Source organism: Cervus elaphus, chromosome 14, assembly GCF_910594005.1.
Source record: "Cervus elaphus chromosome 14, mCerEla1.1, whole genome shotgun sequence".
Taxonomy (NCBI): Eukaryota; Metazoa; Chordata; class Mammalia; order Artiodactyla; family Cervidae; genus Cervus; species Cervus elaphus.
Window position 1 is genome coordinate 69,623,186 of NC_057828.1, and position 26,904 is coordinate 69,650,089.

Below are 26,904 nucleotides of genomic sequence, written 5' to 3' on the forward strand. Positions count from 1 at the left end.
CTTCCCAACTCAGGGATTGAACCCAGGTCTCCTGCATTGCAGGCAGATTCTTTACCATCTGAGCCACCAGGGAAGCCCTATATTTATGTATGAAGATGAATATGTGTGATATTTTCCCAGGTGGTACAGTGGCAAAGTATACACCCGTCAATGCAGGAGACACAAGAGATGAGGGTTCGATCCCTGGCCCAGGAAGATCCCCTGGAGTAGGATATGGCAACCCGCTCCAGTATTCTTGCCTGAAAATTCCATGGACAGAGGAGTCCCAAGGGCTACCGTCCATGGGGTCACAAAGAGTCGGACATGATCAAGCACACATGAACAACAACAATATATAAAATACTGGATAACATAAAAATACCCTCACTAATAGAAATATTTTAGCTTCTTATGAACAGGCACCAGAAAACTGAAAGAGCCATAGATATATTCCAAATTTTGGCAAGTATGAGAAAGACCATGAAAAATATCATCATATTTTTATACACCGCTTCTAATTTTGGAAATAAATTCCTTTGTATAGCAAGATTTCCCAACATGGCTGATCTTCTACCTAACTTTAGGACAATATTTCACAGAAACATTTTGCTTTAAAGATAACTAAGTGCTTGTTGATATGGAGAGATTATGAAACTAGTAAAGGCCAGAGTGTTTAGGAACAACTAGGTGTAGTAGTGATAAACAGTTACAAGATGTGAGAAGCTTTTTGTTTTAATTCCACAGGTGAAAAAACGGACATTTCAGGGATTATGTGCAGCCTGATATTCCAGAGCTAGAGTTTATCCTTGGACTGGGACCCTTTTCACTATAAACATGACTATTCTGGTGAGCGTGTCTATTCATTTGTCTGTTTTGTTTGTTTAATTACAGAAATGTAAGTCAAATACATATCCACAGTTACTAAGAACAATCTTACCTGAAGAAGGAAGTTGCTTTAGACTAAGATATCCAGTATCATGTTTAAGAATTTAAACAGCCATCTCCATTTGTAGAAGAGTATTATATATATGCATATATTGTGTATGCATGTAATATATATCTGTATATCTACACATATGTATGTATATAGTATATATTGAATTCTTTTTTGTTTCTATTTCAGTAGAATACTTCTTTAAAACAATTGGAATATAACAGCTTTCCAATGTCTCTACTGCACAACACTGTAAATCAGACATATGCATGTATATATCCCCCTCCCTCTGGAGCCTCCCCCGGCCCCCACCCCTCCCCCGCCCCTCCCCCCTCCCCCCCGCCCCCCTCCCCCAGGTCATCACAGAGGACCGAGCTGAACTTCCTGTGCGATAGAGCAGAGTCTCATTAAGCAGTCAATGCTACTCTCTCAATTCCTACCCTGCCTTCCGCCCTGTGTCCACAGATCTGTTCTCTACATTGTACCAACTTATCTTCAGCTGGTTTGGTCCCTGTGTATAAGCGTGTGTGTGTGCGTGTGCGTGTGTGTGTGTGTGTGCGCACGTGCATGCTCAGTGGCTCGGTCGTGTCTGATTCTTTGTGGCCCCACAGACTGTAGCCTGCCAGGCTCCTCTGCCCATGAAATTTTCTAGTCAAGAATACTGGTTTCGGGTGCCCTTCCTACTCCAGGGGATCTACTTGACCCAGGGATTGAGCCCTGTCTCTTGCGTCTCCTGCATTTGGATGCGGACCCTTTACCACGAGCACCACCTGAGAAGCCCCAGTTTGGTCCCTGCGCTCAGGATGAGGAATACCCAAATAGAATGAACGGATCTAGAGTGGTAAGCAGACCCCAGGAATAGGCTACAGGGCCAGGGGTTGCAGAGTGAGATGCCAAGGGGGAACCCTTTGCAAAGATGACCAAGGAACTCTAGCAGCAATATTGTCTAATTGCCCAAGCTTAAAGTGTTCCCTTCTCTACTCTGTAATTCCCTTAAGTTATCCCCAAGCCTTCCACAAAACTATATAAATTGTTTCAGCCTCACACTAGCTGCTTTCTGGGAAACAGAGTGAGGAGTCTAAAACCATGAAAGCAGTTAAGTAGTCCCAGAGAGAACTTCAGCAGTTATATGACATGGCTGGGGGGGAGAAGAGGGAAATTCTGAGCTGCAGTTTAGATTGACAAGCGACAGGGATGGATCTGTGAGTGTAAGAGTACAACAGATTAGTCTGCTTCAAGTTGAGATGAGATAATCAGTCTACAGTCTATACATAATAAAAACAGAATTTGGCAAAGTTTTAGCCAAGTACTAAATAAAGAAAGGATACCAGAAATGTCTAGCCATATATGATTTTGCATAATGTATGGGTCATAATCTAATGATAAATTATAACATGAAAATTATTTATAGAAACTGGCTTGGAAATACAGTTGAATGTTAGAATATTAGGTTCAACCATATGCAATTGTTTTTCTTAAGGTCAAAAATAGTTGAATGTCAACAGTTCAACCTAATAAATTTCAAAAATAATATTACACAAGGAAATCCTGCTCTTTCATACCTATGATTATTCTGGTATGATGCACTGGTTTTTTTGAAACTTAAATTTGTTGAAATTTCTTTATTTCAGAGAGCTTACATATACAACAGATTTAATATCACTGGCCCAATTTTGAGTGGGTACATAATCCTGAATGAGTGGGAGAGACTGCTTTTTTTATAGGAACAGGAATATTTGGTCTCTGGACAATTTAAATCCCGCCTATACTTTCTTTAAAAAGCAGGTTGCTCTATTTCACTTCAGCTCTTACCTTGATGCTTCCATTTTAGTAAAACCATTAGCGAATCTTAAGTAAGATAAATACAGGTAATATATCTTAAATAATATAAATACAGATAATAAACATAATCCTATCAGAGATTTGGAAGCTAATACAAAATTCACCAAATATGAGTATGGCTCATAAAATTTAAATCTTCTAAATTATTATTGCTACTTTAACTCTGTTAGAGCAACTGTATTTTACTGTTTTACTGGATTAGTCAGGACAGGCGAGGTTATGACCTAGAACAAACAGCTCCTTAATATTAGTGGCTTAAGGCGACAAAGGCTAATGCCTCCCTACTGCTGAATGCCCACAACACGTCGGCATCAGGCTCTGCTCAACATGGTTAAACTGGGGCCCAGGCTGACACAGCGCCGTGATCTTTATGGTCCCCGAGCCAGAGGCAAGTACGCCCCTGAGGGACTCACAGGCGCATTAAATCGTCTTCCCGCTCTGCCCACAGCTGTGGCCAGAACGATTCCCATAGCTCACCAACCACAAGGGCAAGAGAAAGTGCAATTCCACCATATGTCTGGATGGACAGACAAAGGAAACTATTTGTATAATAAATAACATTTAAAATTTGTCTAATAGATGAACAGCATTGATGACTAACAATTTTACTAGAGGAAGAACAGGGGTGCATCCTTGTTCAAAAGCGGGAGATTTTCTGTGTATGCGCAAAGGCACAAATATCATTAATGAGAAGCCATTCTCTTGGTTCAAATCGAGATGGAGGCAGGGACAATGAAACTGCCTTATTAAAATTAGGATGCCATCCACTAAACACTAAACAAATCACCATATTTTGTTGCTAAAGATGAACAAAAATCCTTGATTAAACTTCAAAGTGCTCTACCTACTCTTAGCTCTGACTGACCACAAACTAATATTCTTTCAGAAAGCCATCCATGGAGGAAATGAAAGTGAATTATTTGTGTTGCACCATCTCTGAAAACACACTCGCTTGTGTTTTCAGCAAACATAGGCCTGATTTTCGTTTTTTTTGTAAGATGTGATTGATTTTAGCCCTGAGTACAGGAGAGTACAATACTTTACTTTGATGAAGGAAGTCCAAAAACAATTTTGAAAGCCAAGTTCATGGTGGTCACTTTTCTCACAAATTCTCAGAACAGATGACGTCAAAACAGTCAAAAGAGAGAGATAACATTACATCGTGTTGCATTAAATTCCATAATGTGCTCTCTAGCTAAAAAAAAAACACAAAATTACTTATAAAGTGCTTTGAGGCAAAAACTATTATCTTAAGTTATTTTCCTACTGTGTACAAATGAAAAGAAAAAATTACTCTGCATTTTCATTACCAGATGATGTTCTGTGAAATAACTGAAGCAAAAAGAAGTTACAATTTATAAACAGTGAGGGTTCAATCTAAAACAGAAAAAAAAAAGGAATCTTCCTTCATGCTTTTATTTTTTAATATAACAACTGAGCTACTCACTCTCAATTTAATAAAAGGAAAAATATAAGTGGGTTCTACCTCAGTCCACACATCAGGACACCAGAAAATCTATAGCTCTAAATCAAGGGAAGAATTAAGAGAGCAGTAATTAGGTAGATTATACCTAAATAAGGAACATTTAATGCAAAAACTAGTTTTCAAGTCCAGAGAACATTCAGCATATTTGAAATGTTTGAATTCACCTTTTTCTTAGGCTATTTTGGACTCTGTGATAATGATCAAATTCTAGCAATATACATAACCTTAATTGTTCCTTGGGCCTCCAGGTGGCCACAGTTGTGAAGAACCCATCTGCCAATGCAGGAGACATAAGAGACGCTGGTTGGATCCCTGGGTTGGAAAGATCCCCTGGCAACCCATTCTAGTATTCTTGCTGGGAGAACCCCATGAACAGAGGAGCCTAGAGAACTACTGTCTATAGGGTCGCGAAGAGTCAGACGACTGAAGTGACTTAGCGTAGCACACAGCTCTTCCCTTTTGTGTTTTTATCATTTCAACCAGATAAGATGTTTAGACATATAAGTGCTCACAGCATTTTATACTCTACAGAGAACAATACATGATGACATATAGATGATAGTCTTAGACCATTACAGGTCATTTGATTTGGGACAATAATTTGATACTAATTCTTTCAGAAAACCCATGAGGAAAAGAATAAGCATTCAGTAAGAATTTAGCTACATCCTACACTCTACCCACTGAATCTCTACAGCAGCCCCATAAAGGGAGTTAAATTGCATTTTTTTCAGAAAATGGAGACACAGAGATTAGGTATTTTGGTGAAGTTTGCAGAGCTAGTAAATAGTTAAGATAGAATTAAATCTCAGTTTTAAGGGTTCCAAAGCCCGCGCACATTTTAGAAAGGATACAAATCATTTCCAATCATTAAAAAGCATGTCAAGCTTTAGATTTCACTGATCATAACACAACCAGTGACCAAACTGATTTAATAAATTCACGAAGCTCTTCTCTGTAGCTGCACTGTAACAAATGGGTCAGAATTGGGTACTCATGTCTAATGTGTCGATATTACCTACATGTAAAATGATAAGAAAAAAAAAACAATATGTAACCTACTTTTTTGAGCATTTGGGAGGCAGTATAGGAATAAAAGTTAGTGTCGCTAAAAGGCTGGGCCATGCAGTCAAGCCATCTGGGTTGATTACTGATTCTATCACGTGCTGGCTGCATAACCTTAAGTAAGTCACTTCACCTCCCGGTGCTTCAGTTTCCTTTTTAGTGATTCTTATTTGATAACTGAACACTTTCATCACATTTAAGATTAAAAAAAGAAATAAAGCATATTCTAGAAGGAAAGTATTTCCATTTTCACCACTTCAAACCCTATTTTGTTTTTAACATATATTTTGCCTTCTAAGACCTTCCTAACATTAGACTCATAAAGGTTCACAGTATGCACCACAATACTGAGCTGAAAGTGAGACACAGCTTGGGGCCTGGGTTCTCCAAAAATGACTGTCCATAAAGTTCATTTAGAAATTAGACATACCCTGGTGTCTGAGAGCTACTATTATCTCAAAGCATCATTTAAGTCTTAAGTCATTTGTTCTTTTATTGTCCTTTCCAACTGCCTACTTACTACATAGGTAATGATTTGCTGAGCTGATGGTCGGACTGAAAAAGAGAAGGAACTTTCTCCATGGCACAGCGAGGTACAGTGAAATATAAACCAGCAGATGAAGCTCAACATCTGCTTTGATCTTTTCCCCAGAGCATGTGCTGTGCTGTGCCTAGTTGCTCAGTGGTGTCTGACTCTTTGTGACCCCATGGACTGTAGCCCACCAGGCTCCGTCCATGGGATTCTCCAGGCAAGAATACTGGGGTGGGTTGCCATGCCCTCCTCTAGGGGATCTTTCTAACCCAGGGATCAAACCCAGGTCTCCTGCATTGCAGGCAGGTTCTTTATCATCTGAGCCAGCAGGGAAGCCCTCCCCAAAGCATAGTGAGGGATATCTCTTTCCCCATGGGGCAGGAGACGAGGGCCCTTTAGATATGCCTCATTTTAATAATTGCGATACCATCTCCACTTTATTCTTTTCTTACTCTCTAGTCGAAGAAGAGTTATCTGCATTAAAATATAAACCTGAGACGTCTTACGATCAGCGTACATTGTGCCCACAGTCCAACTCGAGTCATTTATAATGACTTCAGTACCTCAACAGAGAAAAACAAAAATATACCACCCCTCCTCCAAATATATTAGAAGTCAGAACAAAAACTAGGAAGGAAAGAAGGAGGAAGACTAAAGAAAAAAAGTAAAAGTAGGCTATTTTGAAAATCAATAAAAGACTAAGTCCCTTCATTTTCAAAATTCCCTCTGTCCATGAGGATTCTTCAGAAAAGAATACTGGAGTGGATTGCCATGCCTTCCTCCAGGAGATCTTCCCAACCCAGGGATTGAATCCAGGTCTCCCACATTGCAGGCAGATTCTTTACCATCTGAGCCACCAGGGAAGCCCAAGAATATTGGAGTGGGTAGCCTTTCCCTTCTCCAGGGGATATTTCCAACCCAGAAATCAAACCGGGGTCTCCTGCATTGCAGGTGGATTCTCTACCAGCTAAGCTACCAGGGGAGCTAATTTATCATTATAAAGATAAATAAGGAAATGCACCACCTATGGAATCTTTCCAATAAAGAGATAAGGCTCAAACTCCAACAGATGGAAAATTACTCCCAGAACCTAATATACTGTACATCATACTGTACTTAGTATGCCTTTTCTTACATGAATGAATAAATGAGTGATTTACCAGTAAATTAGACATTAAATAAACTCCTAACTGGTCTCCATGAGACCAGTTTTCCTCTTCCTGCCTCTTTGACATTGTCACTCCACAGTTCACCACCCACCCCACCACACTGTCCATATTTACCATGTATGCATGCCCAGCAGTACCTAGTATCAATGCTTCTACACTGCTAAATCAACAGTTTTTTATTACCTGTGCTCCAATGCTCCCATTTCCATAAAATATTCTGTGAATATTACCCTTTGGAATTGTGCTTGATGTGCCAAAAGAACGTTCATGGGATATATCCAGTGTATTGTACAATCCAGAGTTATTGTTGTTGTTTAGTCGCTAAGTCATGTCCTATTCTTAGCAACCCCATAAACTGTAGCCTGCCAGGCTCCTCCATCCATGGGATAATCCCAGCAAGAATACTGGAGTGAGTTGCCATTTCCTCCTCCAAGAATCCAGGGGTAAATATTTAAATTTTCTGCTACAGGAGTGGCAGTCTTGGAGCACAACCTCACAGAGAACTCTTGCTAATTATTTCTTGGGTTACTGTGTCAATCTTCCCTTGGGTTCCTTTCTTTACCCATTGTCTTTAGCCAGTCTGATCCATCCTTTGAACCATCCTCTCTTCAAAACCTCCATGCCTTTTCCCTATCCATGAATCAATTTATTTGACTATATTATTTGCTATCCCATCCTTAATGGTCTCTCCATCCACCCTCTTAACTATTTTATTCCAGGTTCCATTTTTAGCTAGATGGCTGACTACTTTCCAAGTATTCATTAGGTGAATTCATCTATAATCAGAACTTCCATTGTCATGTATGTTCTGATGAATGCCCTCTCCCCTGCCCCTACCCAGCCAACTCTGCAACTCCTATCCTTCCTACTTCCCAGGCTTGCATACCCAATTCTCTAAACTTGATGAACTACCTGGATGTCCAACACAGCCCTCAATCACAATATGTCCAAAATGACATTCTCATTCCTCTCATCTACTCAGAATATCTCTCTCCTGTGTTTTGTAATTCCATCCAAAGCTAGAATCATGAATGTCATTCCCTCTTTCTCTTTATTGCCCACAGCTAAAGGGTAACCTATCTCTTCTATCCCCCAAATAATTTTGAAATCCTTACTTTCATCTCTATCCTGCTGCCACCAGAGACTCTTCATTCTGCACTACCTAGATTCCTTCAATAATCTCAATAATCTTGCAACTGATTTATTGGCATCAGGCTTTGTTTATAATTCATCTGCCTTCATGTTGACAAGATATTTCATTCCACTTATTTAAAATTCTTCAATGGCTCCCTAGGGTTTTCAGAATAAAGTCTAACTTATTTCAAAAGGCATATGGAATCTTTCATATTAAAAGCACTTCTCCCATAAGACCTAATGATAAAGTACTCTACTGTAAGCTTTCCAAGGCTCAGGCTGCAACTATTCTTTAGTTCTCCATCTCTAGACAAGATAAAGAGCTGTTAAATCCCAGCTCTTTCACTAGCAGGAGGCATTACCACCCTGAGTGAAGATCAGGGAAGACCAAATGCTCTTGCCAGGTCATTAGCAGAAGAAAACCATGTCCCCCTCCATATTCTCAGGTCCCTGCACAATGCTGGGGCCTAATACAAGTTCCAGGAACAGTCTTTCAAGGCTGCTTAGCACTAGAGCTTCCTAATCAAAGGGAGTTTTCTTAATATGATATAAGGCCAACTTACTAAAGTGAATGCTACTTGAACAAACACCTTCAGAGGTTAAAGAAATGATGCTGGTTTAAAAGGACTTCCCTGGTGGCTCAGACAGTAAAGAAACTGCCTGCAATGCGGAAGACCTGGGTTCCATCCCTGAGTTGAGAAGATCCCCTGGAGGAGGACATGTCAACCCACTCCAGTATTCTTGCCTGGAGAATCCCCATGGACAGAGGGGCCTGGCAGGCTGCAGTCCATGGGGTTGCAAAGAGTCAGACGTGACTGAACAACGAAGCACATCACAGTACACTGGTTAAAAAAAAAAAAAAAAAGCAACTCCTGGGTATCTATTCAGTGTGGCTAGCTACAGTGCCACTGAGAGGCTCTTAGACTGCAAGGAGATGAAACCAATCGATCCTAAAGGAAATCAACGCTAAATATTTATTGGAAGGACTTTTCCTGAAGTCCCAGTACTTTGGTCACCTGATGCAAAAAGCTAACTTATGGCCCTGATCCTGGGAAAGACTGAGAGCAGGAAGAGAAGGGGATGACAGACGATGAGATGGGTGGATGGCATCACCGACTCAATGGACATGAGTTTGAGCAAACTCCAGGAGATACTGAAGGACAGGGAAGCCTGGTGTGCCGCAGTCCATGGGGTTGCAAAGAGTCGGACATGACTTAGCCATTAACCAGCAAAAAGAGTGCCACTGGCACTCCAGAGAACAGAGGCAGCTGATACAGGGGCTGAAGTGGTGCTCGTCACACATGGACAAGACCGTCCCAACAAGCTGTGGTACCTGTACGTCAGTACAAGAACGATACAGAAATTACAGGTCTTTCAACCTCAGGGAAAGCCAGCAGTAGCAAACTGAGCTACATCTGCACATAAGGCTGCAGTATCCCCTGCCTGCTTAGGAGTTCACCTTCTGAATTTCGTGGTCTCATCTTATTTTTATTTTACCTGCCTCAGATATCAGTACTATTGTGTTATTTAGAATATATAAATAATCTTTATTTTCTAAATGGAAACATTATTTCCTCAGAAGAGGGCACATGGTTTCACAGAAAAAGATAATTAGTCATATCAATTCTCAGTACTGAATATTGTTACTCTCCATTAGAGCTTAAGAAATAATGAAACAGATAAATCCTTTTACAGAAATGCATATGACTCCATGGAAAAAATGATTGAGGGCATTATTCTTTTCCTTGAGGAACGCAGATCAGCTATAATTATATGTGACAGTTCTGAAACTACACAGTGTTTCTCCAACTAACTGTCTTTTTAATTGGAATATAATTGTTTTACAAGGCTGTGTTAGTGTCTGCTGCAAAACAGTGAGAATCGGCTGCATGTAGCCGTGTGTCCCCTCCCTCCTTGGCCACCCTTCCACCCCCCAGCCCGCCCCCTAGGTGACCACAGAGCGCTGAGCCGAGCTCCCTGGGCTACACGGCGGCTTCGCACCAGCCATCTGCTTTACTGCCCACCGTAGTGCATACATGCCCACGCCACTCTCTGTCTCAACCCTTTCCTCTCAAACATTTCAGACAGATCAGCTGTATCAACGTTTTATTTCAGCATGCTCATCAAAAACTTTTTCCTTACTCCTAAATATATTTTCATTAAAATCGATCTTCATTGGAAACAGAACAGACTTTAAGATTTAAAAAAAAAAAAAAAAACAGAAAAAAAATAACAGAAATATGATTAGAACTCTATGTTTACACTTACCTGATATGATTTAAGGAGATTTGTTTTTGAAAAACTAATGTAAGACTGAAACTTACTATTAGCCAGAATCTTTCATGGGAGGGAAAGCTTGTGTTTTTGTATCACCACTTGAAAAATTTCTAATATATATTATTTTGATTTTTTAATGTTCTGTACTAGTGACATTTTTAATAGTGAGGATTCCAAGTTATCAAAAATTATTTAGTATTCTCATGGAATTGAAAACTAGAAATATTCTTGTTGTTTCTGAACACTTAGGCAGTTTTTAAAAGTTGGAGCATTTGAAATGGTTTAAGTACAAAAGGTAATGAACATATAGTGAGCAGTCACCCAATATGGTTTGTGTGTGTAAAGATGACTCCTAGGATGTAGTTAGTTGGTTTTTATTTAATTATTTAACTTTAGTGAGTTATTTCAAGATTAGACTTATTCAGTAATCTTTTTCCACTGCTGTAGAAATGTTTAGTCATATTTCCTTTATAAAAATTTTGGCCCTAACAATCTATACATTCACGATTATAAATTGTCTTTTTCTTTCTTCACAATTATAAATCATCTCTCCCTTTCTCTCTTTACATTCTCTGTTGAATTTGTGACCCACTTTTGTCATTTCCCTAAACTGCATTACAAAGTAGAAAACACACATCTGCTCAAAGTGACAGTTCCATTGCAACTGGATCAACTGTCTGGAGCAGCTGCAGCTCCAGCGGGTTTCCGTAAACTTGCTCATGGCCTTTACTCACATGAGCTTTCTCCAAATGCAGTCACCAGAAAGGATATGTCACTCCAAAGACAAGGAACAAGCCAAAAGACTTATGGTAAGAAAGGAAAAGAGCTTTCTACTTTTCAGTGTTGGAAACACACAATGATACATCTCACACTTCTGGCTGAGAATCAAGAAGATCATTCAAAAGGAGACAAACAAACTTGCTTCTCATATTAAATAAGCCAGTTAATGTAGAAATTTAAATTTCTTTGAAACGATTGTGTTAAAGCCTGAATCCAGTCCTCCAGCAAGTCCTTTGTTGAAGCCCTAATCCCCACTGTCACTGTATTTGGGGACAGAGCCTTAAAGGGGGTAATTAAGATTCAGTGGGGCTTTCCAGGTGGCGCTAGTGGTAAACAACTCCCCTGCCAATGCAGGAGACATAAGAGACACAGGTTCCATTCCTGGGTGGGGAAGATCCCCTGGAGGAGGGCATGGCAACCCACTCCAGTGTTCTTGCCTGGAGAATCCCATGGACAGAGGAGCCTGGCAGGCTGCAGTCCACAGGGTCGCAAAGAGTCAGACATGGCTGAAGTGACTTAGCACGCATGCATACACATGCAAGGTTCAGTGAGGTCGTAAGGGTGCAGCCCTAATCCAACAGCACTGGTATCCCTGTAAGAAGAGGAAAGTGATCTAGAACCTTCTCTCTCTACAGCCACATGTGCAGAGGCAAGGCCCTATGAATACACAGCAAGAAGGCACCACCTGCAAGCCAAGGAGAGAGATCTCACCAGAAACCAGCACCTTAAACCAGGACTTCCATCTTCCTGAATTGTGAAGAAACAGAGTCCTGTTTAAGTCACTCTTGCTATGGCAGCCCAAGGAGAGTAATACAGATGGTTATCTCACTGCTCTGGAAAAAACGTGCTAGTGCTTTGTACTAGCTAATCCTATCACAAAAAGCACTGGTTTTTCTTTTTTTAGTAATACGAGCTTTTAAACTTTAATCAAACATATTTTGCCAGTGGCATAAAGATAAAATTTCGCCCATTCTATATGTGCCTTGGTAGCTTTCAAACTTTTGGAGTGTGACCCATAATAATCTTAGTGTGTGTGTGTGTGTGTGTGTGTGTGTGTGTGTGTCTGTAAGTGGGTATATATACGCACATATATGTGTGTATGTGTATGTATATAATATATACTACATTTACTATATATATATATGTGGAAATATATATTTCCACAAAACAATACTTTTTAAACTATCTAACAGAGATATTCTCTGTTCAACTCTATTTTACTTAGAAAAAATGTTTGTGTGTGTTTTAAAAATGCATTTTAATGCCAGCATATACTAGAAGTTTGAAAGTTGTTTTTTTAGCTATGTTATCTAGCGTATTTCCTAGCTACAATTTCTTTTGTCCCCCTTAGCATCTCAAGACCCTTAAAAGTACACTGAAGTTAAAATAACCATAATTCTCTCCCTCTCCACCTTATTCTATCCTTCCCTCTCTTCTCTCTCTCTCTGTCTCTCTCTCTCTCACACAAACACAAACACACACAATAAGACTGAGGCAAATCAGTTGAGGTCTTATTCAAAGAACTTTTCACATGATTTAAACTAGAATGTCAAGCACATTGTCCTGCTGATATGTTTATAATAAAGTTTTTGGTTTTATGGTGTAACTAAGATACAGATTAATACACACAGACTGAATATATGAATTACCAACTGAGAAATATGGTATCGATGAAGGGAAATGTTGGATAACTTATACTCCTTCTAATTACCATAGGCACCTTGGGTATTAGTAAGAAATTAAATGACTTGATGTGTTCAAAGAAACTACTTTGTTTGTTGAGAGAAATTAATTTTATCATTTATTATCTTAGTCTATCTTAGTTTCTTTCAGGCGTATGTTTAAAGACTCACGATTGCTGTTATCAATCGAAGATTTTAACACTGATGTCTCTTGGTCTATGAACACCAGATAATGAAAGGGAGGGATAATTAAAGGAAGACTGTGGATACTATATTTGCAAGTCTTATGAATTTGTTGTGTTGTAAAAAATATTAATAAAGTTGGCTAAGATTCAGAACCAAAAAATACAGAATTCATAATAAAACACTACTCTGTCACACTTAAACTAGTAGTAGTTCTGGACTTTTCAAAATAAATTAAAATGTAATTCCGTTTAGGAATTTTAGTCAAGATTGAAATTTCAAACTTTCCAAAATCTCGAGTCAAAAATTCTAATGGTCATTTCTGTATATACAGTTGCACCAAAAAGATAAAAGGGTATCTTTCTGAACAGCTGAAATCCATAGACAAGATAATTGGTTCTAACGTAAACAACTTTGGGGAATACATGCATGTGTGTACATGTGCATGTGTACACACTTACACAGACCTAAGAGAAAAGGAAATAATTGAATACAATGAGAATTCAATATTATATACTACCTTCACTTTTTCATGCTACTGATATCTTGACACAAATATTTCCTACTGTCTCTTTATGGAATAAAATTTACTCTGTTATTGAGGAAATCAAGAAAAAAAAAGAAATAATGAATAAAATGTCTTTAATTGCATCTTTTTTTCATTACAAATTACTCTCAGCACCAAGATATCATCTGACATGGAGTGGTATTTGGTAAGTTTTGGTTAAGTCAATGAATTACACCTCATATGATTGATAGCTTCCTGTAGCAAATGCACACCAAACATAAACATTAAAATTTTTAAGTAATATTTAAATATTTTTAAATATTTAAATGAATTAGTAAATATTTAGTATCTAAAAAAAAATAAATGTTAAAAGACATTAAAAGCAACCTTTACTCAATTAGTTAAATCAGATTTTTACACACATTTTTATTTCTCACCTCTTCCTTTGTCTTTTTTGATATCACTCGGAGCCAGTCTCCAATCATACTCAGGACAGCAGCGAAGTAAGCAAGCCCTACAAGGATCCAAAACCACACGACAGGCTTATAGAAGTCTAGGTACTCAATATCCGATCCACCTGTGAGACAAAAACAAAGCAGAACAGAATAACTTCATATTATAGAGGTAAACCACAGATTACTGCTGAAATTATTAACTGCATTTTGGCCTTCAAAACACAGAAATCTTGTCAGTTGATCCATGTTGTTTACTTCATATGGAATTCCTTATTTTCATGCATGTAATCCCTATCTATTTTTCAAGAACCATTCAAATTAATTCATTTTTAATTAAAGTATAGTTGATACTGAAGCTGTAACTCCAATACTTTAGCCACCTGCTATGAAGAACTGACTCACTGGAAAAGACCCCGATGCTGGGAAAGATTGACGGCAAGAGGAGAAGGGGACGACAGAGGATAAGATGGTTGGATGGCATCACCAACTCCATGGACATGAGTTTGAGCAAACTCCAGGAGTTGATGATGGACAAGAAAGACTGGCGTGCTGCAGTACATGGGGTCGAAAAGAGTTGGACATGACTGAGTGACTGAAATGACAGTCGATTTACAATATTATATTGGTTTCAGATATAATAAGTTCTTAATAAGACTTTCATAACTTCTTCAGGTAATAACAATTTTTCCTTGTCCCATGTTTCTTTTTGTTTATTATAATCAATCTCAACTAGTCTAGCACTTAATTATTTCATGTGTATTAGTTTCTCTTTCCACCTCTCTTGCAATAGGGAACAGAGCTGACACTTTTTTTAGCATGTATTTAACTTAGTATTTTTATCCTATTTCTCATCAATTCATGCTAACCAATCAATACATGCAAACCAATCAATTCAAAGACAACCTGCACAGAAATTAGTTCTTATTTTAAAATCATCAATACAATGGATTGATAACAAATGTCAGTGACAATATTTTGGCAGATCTAATTTGAATAAATAGCAATTTTCAGATGATACTGCCATTCATTATTATCTGATGTTTCAAGGGAATTCCCGTGTCTGTCATAAATTTAAATCCCTTGCTCTCAAGAAAAAAAATTGGCAATGGAGTTCTGCTTTAATCTTTGTTTCCATTTATTTGGTGCAGTAATTGCACCTATGAGAATCTGAATACATTTCAATGTATCCCAACTTCAGCACATATTAATAGGGCACTTATTAAGTTTCAAACTCCAAAACAGTTATACTTTTCACAGGAGAGGGAAGCAGTCTCTCTCTTGAGAAATTAATAATTTAGCCTGAGAAAGCCTCTCATAGACAACTGATCACAATGTGACATTATCAAAGGATGACAAAAAAGAATTAAAAAGTACTATGACAGGACACAGAAGAAATGATTTTTACTTCAGAAGGGCAGAAGGTGAGTCAAACAATGAGGATCAAAACAGAAAAAAACTTAGTGTGAAAACATTTGATATATCCGCAGGACTAGGATCTCCCCTGTGGTCCAGAGGTTTAGAATCCGCATTCCAATGCAGAGGACACAGGTTCGATCCCTGGTTGGGGACCTAAGATCCCACATGCCGCAGGGTCTCTAAGCCCATCAGGGAAGCGAGCCTGGCGCAGCTACTGAGCACTCAGGCTCCAGAGCTCGTGCTGGAGCAGCAAGAGAAGCCTTCATGCCGCAACTCGAGGAAGCCCTCACACAGCAACAAAGACCAGGACAGAGCCCAAAGGTGCTGCTACTATCAGCTAAAGCTACATTTGGAAGGGGGTCAAGAGAATAGACAGGTAGAAGAGAGGAATCTAGGGGGGGGGGAAAGTTGTAAAGACTTGTTCCTAAAGCAGTGGGGAGTAGGTAAAGGTTTTTAGGCAGATTGGTGTTTGACTTGCATGCGCAGAAAGACCTAGGGGCAGAGAGGGAAGGTTTGACAGGGAAGCCCAGTGAGAAACTTTGTTTTGAGCTAGTAAGGAAACATTGAGGCAGAGTCAGACTGCGATGGAAAGAAAAGACATCTGAGGCAGAACCGTCGGGGACTGCCGACTACTTAGTTGGTGTGGTAAGTGGAAGGAAGGTCTCGAGGCTGACCAGAGACCAGAGACCCTCATTGGGTGGATGGCACCAGCAATTAAACAGGAAACACAGCAGAAGGAACAGGGGCAAAAAAAGGAAAAGTAATTCAAAATGGGCCATCACAATTTTGAAGTGCTTGAGGTACCAAAAGGCAAGACAACCAGCAGGATCCTTAAATACAAATCTTAACACTTAACAGGGCAGAGCTTCCCTGGTGTCTCAGACAGTGAAGAGTCTGCCTGCCACGTGGGAGACACGGGTTCGATCCCTGGGTCAGGGAAGGTCCCCTGGAGAAGGGAATGGCTACCCAATTCAGTATTATAGCCTGCAGAATCCCATGGACTGAGGGGCCTGGTGGGTAGGGTCACAGTCAGACACGACTAAGCAACTTAACACACACACAACAGGGAAGAGCAGGGAATGATTTTAGAATCAAAAGTGTAGAGACTGGGGATTAAACAGGGCTTAAACAGGGGTTGTGGACATAATTAAAAAAACTCAACCTGTATATTCAGAAGAACAGCTAGTAAACAGCCAGTATACATTAAAAATCAAATATAAAAATTTGACTATAACATACTCTCTATAACTCAGACTGTGAGTTACCCACAATGACATTTTCAAATATTAAAGGGTCAGAGTGAAAAGAGAACACTTTTTCCATCATAATAGGAACAGATATAAGTTCAGCCTTTGTTGGGGACAAAGAATAAATTTCAAGGTTCAGTTTATAAAGTCAGTAATATTTACCTTCAAAATATTGTAAAAAATTTACCTTGCGCAGCATTTTTAAAAATATCATTTCTGGGAAGGACTATAAAGGCTAAATGCATCTTGGGATGGTTAAGACTTGGCCCATGGGGGATGCAGTGCTACAAATTCACAGAAGTGACTTAAGAAATGTGTGTGGAAATCTGTTACATGATAGGCTCACTAGTGAATTCCATTTTTTAAATGTTTCCATTTCAAAGAAACCAAAATGACATTTTTTTCCCAAGTACTTTCTCTTTCAAAACCAGAAAGTCCTCATCCAAATAGTTGTGACTCACTTAACACATAAGTTCACCAAAATGTTGATTTTAGAAGTTAGTTCATGCTCAAGATGACTTTTTATAAGTTTTCTTTCTTATAAACAGGATGTCACAGTTTGAAAAGAGTAAATTAACTTAATCACTAAAAGGTCTATATTTGGGTAAAATGTTCATCCCACAAGTTTTAGTGGATTCTAAGCCGGGGGTAGTGTGGGCTGGGGGATGTTTTCTCATTCTTAATTGCCACTCTTAAGATGAAATACTGGCAGTCAAGTGATCCAGGGAAAGCTAATGTATATACAAGTATTATCCAATACTCACAAAATCTTTTCACTTTCTGATATCTAAGATTTATGAATTAATTCTCATAGTATTCGATCTATAGGATTCAAGAATCTTAACCAAATTTTAAAAATCTATAATGTCAAGTTAACTTGCTGGAAAAGTTACTTTATTTTTAAATTAGGAAATTTCTTTTAAATGTCATTATAAGCATTAATTTCAGTCCAGCACATTCAAGAAATCTGTACATGGGTCTCTTGCTAGCTAGTGGGAACCGACTGCATATGCAGGGAGCTCAGCTCAGTGACCTAAATGAATGGGATGGGAGAGGGGAGGTCCAGGAGGGAGGGGATATACGTAGGCATGTAGCTGATTGACGTTACCGTAGCAGGAACTAACACATTGTAATGCAACTCTATCCCCCTCTCCCCCCACCAGAAAAACCAAAAAACCCTAGGGTAATCTCTCTGTCCCGGCATAGTCCAGGACATCTCCACTGACCCCTACTCCCATCTCCATTCCACCACTCCATTGTTTTTTTTTCTTTCTCGCCCAGACTCCTGAGACGTGGCCTGTGGGCTGCTACAACCCACTCGTCCCCCCTCATCTGGCACCTCAATGCCATTTTATTTGCTGCCACTGAAAATATGCACACAAGTCCTTTCCATTTTAAGAGCTTTCTGGCTAATCATTATAGGAGAGCAGACCGATGGTAATAAAAATAGCGAAGAGGGGTGGAGGTACCAAGGTTTTAGGAATCTTATAAACTTTCAAAAATAGTTAAAAATAAGCCTCTTTCTGACTCTCACATGATGGCCTCTTTTAGATGGCGCCATTTTTGTCTGGAATTATTCTCCTTGACACTTCAATAAGGAAATCACCAGAGCCTAATAAAGCTCATCAAGCCCAGGAAAGTTTCCGTTTCAGTCTGGCATTATTCCTAGGAGCCCATTCTCTCCTCAGATGAGCTTCCCAAACATTGTCCCACAACAATCCCTTTCTTACCTGGTTCCAGCATTAACAAAGCCCTTTCCTATCTGGTACCAAAGAGCTGTTGGTTGAGGTTCTTTTATTTTGGCCTCGTAGTCCTAGCTAACCCAGTCCCAGCTAATAAGCTCACTGAAGCTGATTTACAGAATATTCAAACTCGGATGAAGAGAGGGGAGTGAGAGCTAAGACTTACTGATGGTCTCTCTCAATGAAATCAGGCCGTATTAAAGTCCTGAGTAGGTAAGTGTTGAGGGGTGTTGTATTCGCAGTCCTCATGAAAGTGAAAGTGTTAGTTGCTCAGTTGTGTCCTACTCTTTGCACGTCTGTGGACTGTAGCCCATCAGGCTCTTCTGTCCATGGAATTCTCCAGGTAAGACTATTGGAGTGGGAAGCTATTTCCTCCTCCAGGGGAAATCTTCCAGACCCAGAGATCGAACCCAGATCTCCTTCATTGCAGGCAGATTCTTTACTGTCTGAGTCACTAGGGAAGCCCTTCCCACTCCTCCTATTTCCACTGATTTAGCACAAGATTCTTTTTTTTTTTTTTTTTTTTTTAGCACAAGATTCTTAGTAAGACCAATTGGTCATGGGCCTTAAGCCATATCTCCAGACGTCTTTATCAGCATTTCAATTGCCATCCTTCTCACAGTCAGTTCAGAACTCAAGGATGCAAGATTCGTATTGGGTTCCTAAAATCCCAGTAGTAAGTATCCCCATTTTCCAACAGACAAGCCGTACTCTCAGTAGGTATAATAACAGTGGTCAGGTCACACAGCAAAGGGGACAGCAGAGCTAGAATTCACACTCCGGCTTGTTTGGCTTCATAACATGGCTCCTGTCATTGAACCAGGTTGTCTGTATCACCTGTGATCTGTTACTGTCCTCCCCATCATTCCCATTCAGTTACTGTCCTTCCCATTTTCCCACCTCCTTTTTTCGTCCACACTGGATGGCAGACACTTAGCTAGGGCTGGAGATGCTACATCAAACAAGGTGCTCCTTTTTCCTTCAAGGTTCTTACCTAGAAACCAGGTGGGTCTGAGGTCAGCACTGTTTTACTAGGAGCTTCTTGTCTTATGACCCCATTCCAAAAGTTTCCAAAAGTTGGCCGTATTCTGCTCTACAACATTTGAATGTACATGGCCCTCTCTTCATTAAATTTAATTTTCTTTCTTTGGATGATGCTAAATCACAGAATATTTACAAATAAGGATTTAAAGAATGATTTAGCCATTATGGATCAAACTCCATGCTTCTCCTCAGCTTTTCTAAAATAATATATATATCATAAAATATAGATAAAATATACAACTTTGTTTTAAAGAAAATAAAGGTCATGTTTTACAAGGGTCTGTATTTTAATATAGATATCAAATACGGATTTCAGTATTTTTGGTACATTTGACTTTCTTTTTATTCATGAAAGTTGCATGGTAGTCCATTCCAGCACTCTTGCCTGGAGACTCCCAGAGACAGAGGAGCCTGGCGAGTTATACTCCATGGGGTCACAAAGAGCTGGACATGACTGAAGTGACTTAGCATGACACACAGCCATGTTGTCTTAATATGAAGGGGCAAAAAGTTATTTTCTGCTTTAGTATATTTTCTTTTATATAGTAAAGCAATTTAACTTAATAAAGTCTTTTCTTAATGCATCAAGAATTAAGAGGCTCTTTCAATAATGTTGCAAATTATGTTTTCTTTTTTACAAATGAAAATATGACTTCAGTATTAAACAACAGCTCACCCACTAAATCAAACTTTTCCTATGCTATCAAGTTAAAAAAAAAACACGAGACCAAAAAAGTAACTAAATCTCTCTAGCATTTGAACCTATATTTGGGGATTTTCAATTTCAGCACTCAAGAAGTTGTCCATTTCCTGATAGGTACTTGGTCTAAGACTAGGGAAACTGCCATCAGAAAAACAGCAGTCTCATGATCATAAAGAAAGAAAAATCAACACATTGTCTTACTCATCCTTTATAAGGGTGGAAATCTATAGGATATAGGATGTACATAATTGTTATGTCTACAAGTTATCTTTAAGTCTACATATTCTTTTTCATTAAAGTCAGTACAATTTACTGCCTAGCTCACTAAGAATTAACTGTCAATCACTAAATGTTTTCTTTGTCATTTTTTCCCATGTGTTCTATAATTCTTCTATATATCCATTTTGAATCCTAGAAGTTAAATAACTCCTTGGTTTGCCCACAGTCCTTAACTTCTGATCTGTTTGGGTCTAAGCCCATTTAATTAATTACACACATAGCTCTCAGTTTTCTGATGAGTTGAGTTCTCTGAGAGTCACCAGCTGATTCAGGGGGTGACCAGATGTCTTGCAGAATTTTTCCATTTTAGCACATAGAGCTATCAAGAAGAGAAAACGGTTTCCTATTTAATTGTTACTCCTGGATTTCAAACATTATGTCCCATAGGAATAGGACCTAGTGCAATCATTACCACTAAGTGCTAAGCACAGTTATATAATATACAATACATGCTCACTAAACATCAGAATGAATGCACATATGAATGATGACTATAAGGCATCTCCCTAACAGTCACGTAAGCCCTCTCTTTTCAATCAGAGAAATTTTTCTGAGCCATTGTGGTGGTGCTGAAGAACTGACTGTTCTTCAGTTGACCTGACTTCTGATCAGGTATTTTCCATGCCATTTGCTAAATTCCTGGCAAATCTCTGCTCAGTGATCAGCCCAATAATAGCAATTTTAATACCTGGCCTTTGAATAGTTGAAAAACATTTAGACCACATCAGAAACTGTTTTCTCAAAGTTGTCTATTAGGACAAACTGGAACAAAAAAAGCTTGTCATGGTTTTTCAATGGAGATTAATATGTTTTCATGATAAAATCATCTTCCATTAAACAAGCTCTGAGCACTCCACTAAATGCGTCATGTTTTTGGTTATAAGAGAAAGCAATGGCTTGGTTACAAAAACTGCATTTCCAATAATGAGTTTGAAAACATAATTCCAAGAAAACTTGATTCTTAATATGAGATAAACAAATATGTTTTGTTCCCAAGTCAAAAAATATGAAGACAAAAGATTCAATAACTGAAAATCTGTAAAGTTTTGAAAAGGTAAATGCACTGGAAGGACAGTTTTACCTGCTTTAATTTCCCAATTTTTTTTTTTCTATTTAGAGAAGCATATGGCATTAAGCCTAAAGCCTGATTAACCCAGTAAGTACTCAAAACTACATGTGAGACAAAAAAGTTTAATTATTCAACTAAACATACTAAATTTCACTGATCAAATCCAAGAATATATATTTGGATGGCAAAGTAAATTTAGGTTCAGAACGAAAATGTGTTTTCACAATATCAACTATAAGGGTTTCTTAAAATACATCTAAACTTTTGGTTAAAATTTTTGGTTTTTATTAGAAAAGTAGCTAATGTGAGGACATCGCTTTGTGAAACTATGTATTTGTATCTGGCTTTCACTCAATCATATTGCCTCTTATGAACTAACCTGGCTTACAAAAGAGTGTTGCTGAAGACTTCTGGCATGGTGGGCTACAGTTTGTGGGGTTGCAAAAGAATCACACAAGACTTTAGAGACTAAACAAGAACAAAAAGACTTCTTTGGGCAATGTCTATCAGTTCATAGAAATGCACTTCTTGGTTTCCATGACTTACTCTAGTCCTAACAGTATAAATTAAAGAGGACACTAACTTTGAAAAATAACCTTACATTATATTAAATTAGGCAATTACTTGACTTCACTCCTGAAGAATCATCAACTAATTTTTTACTGATACATAATTGACATACATTATGTTAGTTTCAGGTGTATAATACAGTGGTTCAACATTTATATATATATATATATATATATATATATATATATATAATGAGATGATCATGACAATAGGTCTAGTTACTGTCACTAAAATTATTACAATATTAGTTAATATACTCCCTATTCTATAACTTATTTATTTTATTATTTATTTTATAACTGGAGATTTGTGCCTCTTAATCAGCTTCATCTATTTTTCCCATCCCCCAGCCCGTAGTAATTTTTTTAAATCATGGATTTAGACAAGTTTTAGAAGCAAGCCTAAGTAAGTACAGCTCAATCTTTCACACATTTCTGTATAATTAATATAACTTCTTAGATTTTAATGAGATCTAACTCTCGGCCTATAAGGCAAGCATGACTTAATAATTTATCGATTCAGACTTCTCATCAAATGAAAAATAACATGACAAAAGTTAAGAAATAAAACATAAGAAACCAAGAGTAAACTGTCAAATATAATTGTTACCAATCTTCCCTGGTGGATCAGACAGTAAAGAATCTGCCTGCAATGCAGGAAACTTGGGTTCTATCCCTGGGTCGGGAAGATTCCGTGGAAGGAAATGGAAACCCACTCCAGTATTCTTGCCTGGAGAATTCCAAGGACAGAGGAATCTGCCGCAGAGTCAGACATGACTGAGTAAGTAACACTTAACTTACCTCTACAAATTTGACTACAAATTATTATAGACATTGTTAAAATCAAGTAAAGAAAGCTGAGTACAGAAGAACTGATGCTTTTGAACTGTGGTGTTGGAAAACATTCTTGAAAGTCCCTTGGACTGCAAGGAGATCCAACCAGTCCATCCTAAGGGAGATCAGTCCTGCGTGTTCATTGGAAGGACTGATGTTGAAGCTGAAACTCCAATGCTTTGGCCACCTGATGCGAAGAGTTGACTCATTGGAAAAGACCCTGGTGCTGGGAGGGATTGGGGGCAGGAGGAGAAGGGGACGACAGAGTATGAGATGGCTGGATGGCATCACTGACTCAATGGATATGGGTTTGGGTGGACTCTGAGAGTTGGTGATGGACAGGGAGGCCTGGCGTGCTGTGGTTCATGGGGTCGCAAGGAGTCAGACACGGCTGAGCAACTGAACTGAACTGAAAATCAAGTAAATGATACTTTGCTAAATAGTGTACTTTCTCTTCTTATCTTTTAGGAAGAGTTGCTCTGTGAATTACAGTTGGCAGTAGAGGGTCTGTTTATTCATATGTATAATAAAAGTGTTGCAATGGACATGTGGCTCCCAGGTCTTTTTAGCTCTAGAATATTGAGCATTAGTAAAAGAACAAAATAGGCCATCAGGAAGGAGTAAACACAAATTACTAAGACAACCAACCAGCCAGTATGGAAGAATTATACTCTTCCATAAACATAAATGTAAGACTGAAAATTGCTGGGGGAGTTCTTCCTGCAAAAAAAACTATTAAATGTTGAATTCTTATGTTCAGTCACATACCCAGAGAAAGCTGAACTCTGAAATATACTAGTCTTTACTAGTAGTTGCTAAATGCCTCTGATACAGTATAGTCAACAGTGAAAAGGATCAGTGGGTGCAAATGTAAATTTACATTTATTTATGAATTAGAAATAATTATGCTGTAACAGATTATATCATGAACATTATGATACACAAAAATGAAAAGTAAGCAGCCATAAAAAGGAAAGAACTTGTGCCATTTGCAGAGATGCAGACAGACGTGGATGTTAATATGAAATTATGTAGAATCTGGGAAAATGGTGCAGATGATCTTATTAGCAAAGAAGAAATAGAAACACTGATGTAGAGAACAAATACATGGATACAAAGTGGGGAGAGGAGGGGGTGGGGTGAGCTGGGAAATTGGGATTGACATATACACACTCATATAAAACAGGCAACTAATGAGAACCGACTGCATAGTACGGGGAATTCTACTACGCACTGTGGTGTCCTAATTGGGAAGGAAATCCACGGAAGCGGGGATACATGTATATGTGTGGCTGATTCACTCCGCTGTACGGCAGAAACCACCACACACTGTAAAGTGGCTATATCTTTGTAGAGCATTAGTCGCTTAGTCGTGTCCAACTCTTTGCCACCCCATAAACTGTAGCCTGCCAGGCTCCTCTGTCCATGCAATCCTCCAGGCAAGGATACTGACATGGGTAGCCATTCCCTTCATCGGGGCATCTTCCTGACCCAGGGATCAAACCCAGTCTCCTGCACTGCAGGCAGATTTTTTTTTTTTACCATCTGAGCAACCAGGGAAATCAAAGGTAGCTATATTACAAATTAAAAAACAAACAAACAAAAAAAGAATGATAGGACCATAGCAACATAATAGATCTAAAGCCAAAAAATAAAAAATAAAATAAAAAGTAAAAAATGACATATAAAAATACATAGCAACAGGGGTTGACCTGTTTTCTTCCCATGGCAAAAGGTCTAGCTGCATGGATTTTTGTGCTCACTCCCTGAGGATGAGCACTCTGCCTCAGAGTTGTCTGAACTACCACATCACATCATCTCTTGTTGTTTTTGAGATGCTCCTAATACTTATAGCAATATTACAACCTGTATCCTAAACATTTAGATATCACATTCCAAAATTTACTCCTTTTGCTTTAATAACACCATGGTTTGAAGTGTATGTTTTTAAATTTGTCTTCAAAGAAGTTCAATACAAAAATATAATTGAATTCTAATCCCATTTGGAGTAGCATTTGCAGACTTGAGAAAGGCATCAGACAGCGGGTGTCTATTAAGAGAAGTACATCTCTGTTTTCTTTGGAGATTTACAGTCTAATAGAAAGATGAGAAGGTTCAAGTTTGAGCAATGCTGCTTGCTTTTTCCTGGCAAACATAAAAAAATTAAGTGAGAATCCTATCTGTAGAGACATCTAATAGCAAGAGGGAAGGCCCTAAAAAGTAAACAACTGATGTTTCCCAGATGGGGTCATCACTTTAACTTAGAGGCTAATTTTACTTGTCACAAGGTACCCAGAAGGAAAGACTATTTTTATGCATTCTACTTAACTATAGCAGTTATTTTCCAAGATCCTTTAAAAAACTCACAATTATTTTTTTTTCCAAAGACTCTCACAAAGGGCACACATTTCCTAGGCAGCTTTTGCCACATCTTTCCCCTTGTCCACCATTTCAATCCAAAAATGCTCCCTGGGCACAGAGATCTAGGATGTAAAGACTACAGGACTAGGAATAGGGTTCTACAGTTTCACAAAGACCAAAATAGGTACAGAATACGTAAATTAAGGAGACAGAGATCAGTCAACAAAAGTAGTGTCCACTCTGCTTCTCTAATTTTCTCAGCGTTTGTCACTTTGAACACATTAAATTCCTTTGCAAGTTGTTTGCAAAGTGTATTTCTACCATTTTTCACTATATTAAAATAATGGGTTCAAAGCAGTATAATAAAATAAAACCTTAGTAATAATAACAATGTTTATTAAACTATATCTGCTGCTGCTGCTGCTAAGTCGCTTCAGTCGTGTTCGACTCTGTGCGACCCCATAGTCGGCAGCCCACCGGCTCCCCCGTCCCTGGGATTCTCCAGGCGAGAGTACTGGAGTGGATTGCCATTACCTTCTCCAATGCATGAAAGTGAAAAGCGAAGTGAAGTCGTTCAGTCGTGCCTGACTCTCAGCGACCCCATGGACTGCAGCTTTAATGCCATGCAAATATTCTGTTCCCCTGTTCCCCTCCAACACTGTGGCCATGATTCTGTATTCAGGGTTCCCACTAATATACAAGATGTTTTCAGACAGCTGAGAGCAGCTACTAATAGACTAACACAATCCAGCCAGTTTCAGAGTGTTGGTCTCCTAAGGGAAATTAAAAACTAACTTTTTTCATCTTCTACAAAACCATAAAGTAAAAATATTTGTTCGTTTTCTTCTAAGCTGGTTTATACTTTGGTCACAAATATAACACTATTTTAGGATTCCACCCACATTTTTATTTATAAGTTTTGTTTTTTTTAGAGAGTCTCAGACTATGACATTCACACTGGACTGACACATATTTAAAATAACATATTTAAAAAAAACAAGCAATAAATGCTGGAGAGGGTGTGGAGAAAAGGGAACCCTCTTACACTGTTGGTGGGAATGCAAACTAGTACAGCCGCTATGGAAAACAGTGTGGAGATTTCTTAAAAAACTGGAAATAGAACTGCCATATGACCCAGCAATCCCACTTCTGGGCATACACACTGAGGAAACCAGATCTGAAAGAGACACGTGCACCCCAATGTTCATCGCAGCACTGTTTATAATAGCCAGGACATGGAAGCAACCTAGATGCTCATCAGCAGATGAGTGGATAAGGAAGCTGTGGTACATATACACCATGGAATATTACTCAGCCGTTAAAAAGAATTCATTTGAATCAGTCCTAATGAGATGGATGAAACTGGAGCCCCTTATACAGAGTGAAGTAAGCCAGAAAGATAAAGAACATTACAGCATACTAACACATATATATGGAATTTAGAAAGATGGTAACGATAACCCTATATGCAAAATGGAAAAAGAGACACAGAAATACAGAACAGACTTTTGAACTCTGTGGGAGAATGTGAGGGTGGGATATTTCAAAAGAACAGCATGTATATTATCTATGGTGAAACAGATCACCAGCCCAGGTGGGATGCATGAGACAAGT

General features: G+C 38.6%; 1 protein-coding gene across 5 annotated transcripts in view; it reads right to left on the reverse strand.

Annotated features, from left to right (window-relative positions):
* The window catches only part of KCNK2 (potassium two pore domain channel subfamily K member 2), a 208,097-nt gene that overhangs the window by 23,292 nt on the left and 157,901 nt on the right, over positions 1-26,904 (reverse strand). For all 5 annotated transcript variants that reach the window (XM_043924206.1, XM_043924203.1, XM_043924202.1 and 2 more), the window contains exon 6: positions 14,009-14,148. In XM_043924206.1, the coding sequence (XP_043780141.1) occupies positions 14,009-14,148 (140 nt within the window). The remainder of the gene's footprint in view (positions 1-14,008; positions 14,149-26,904) is intronic.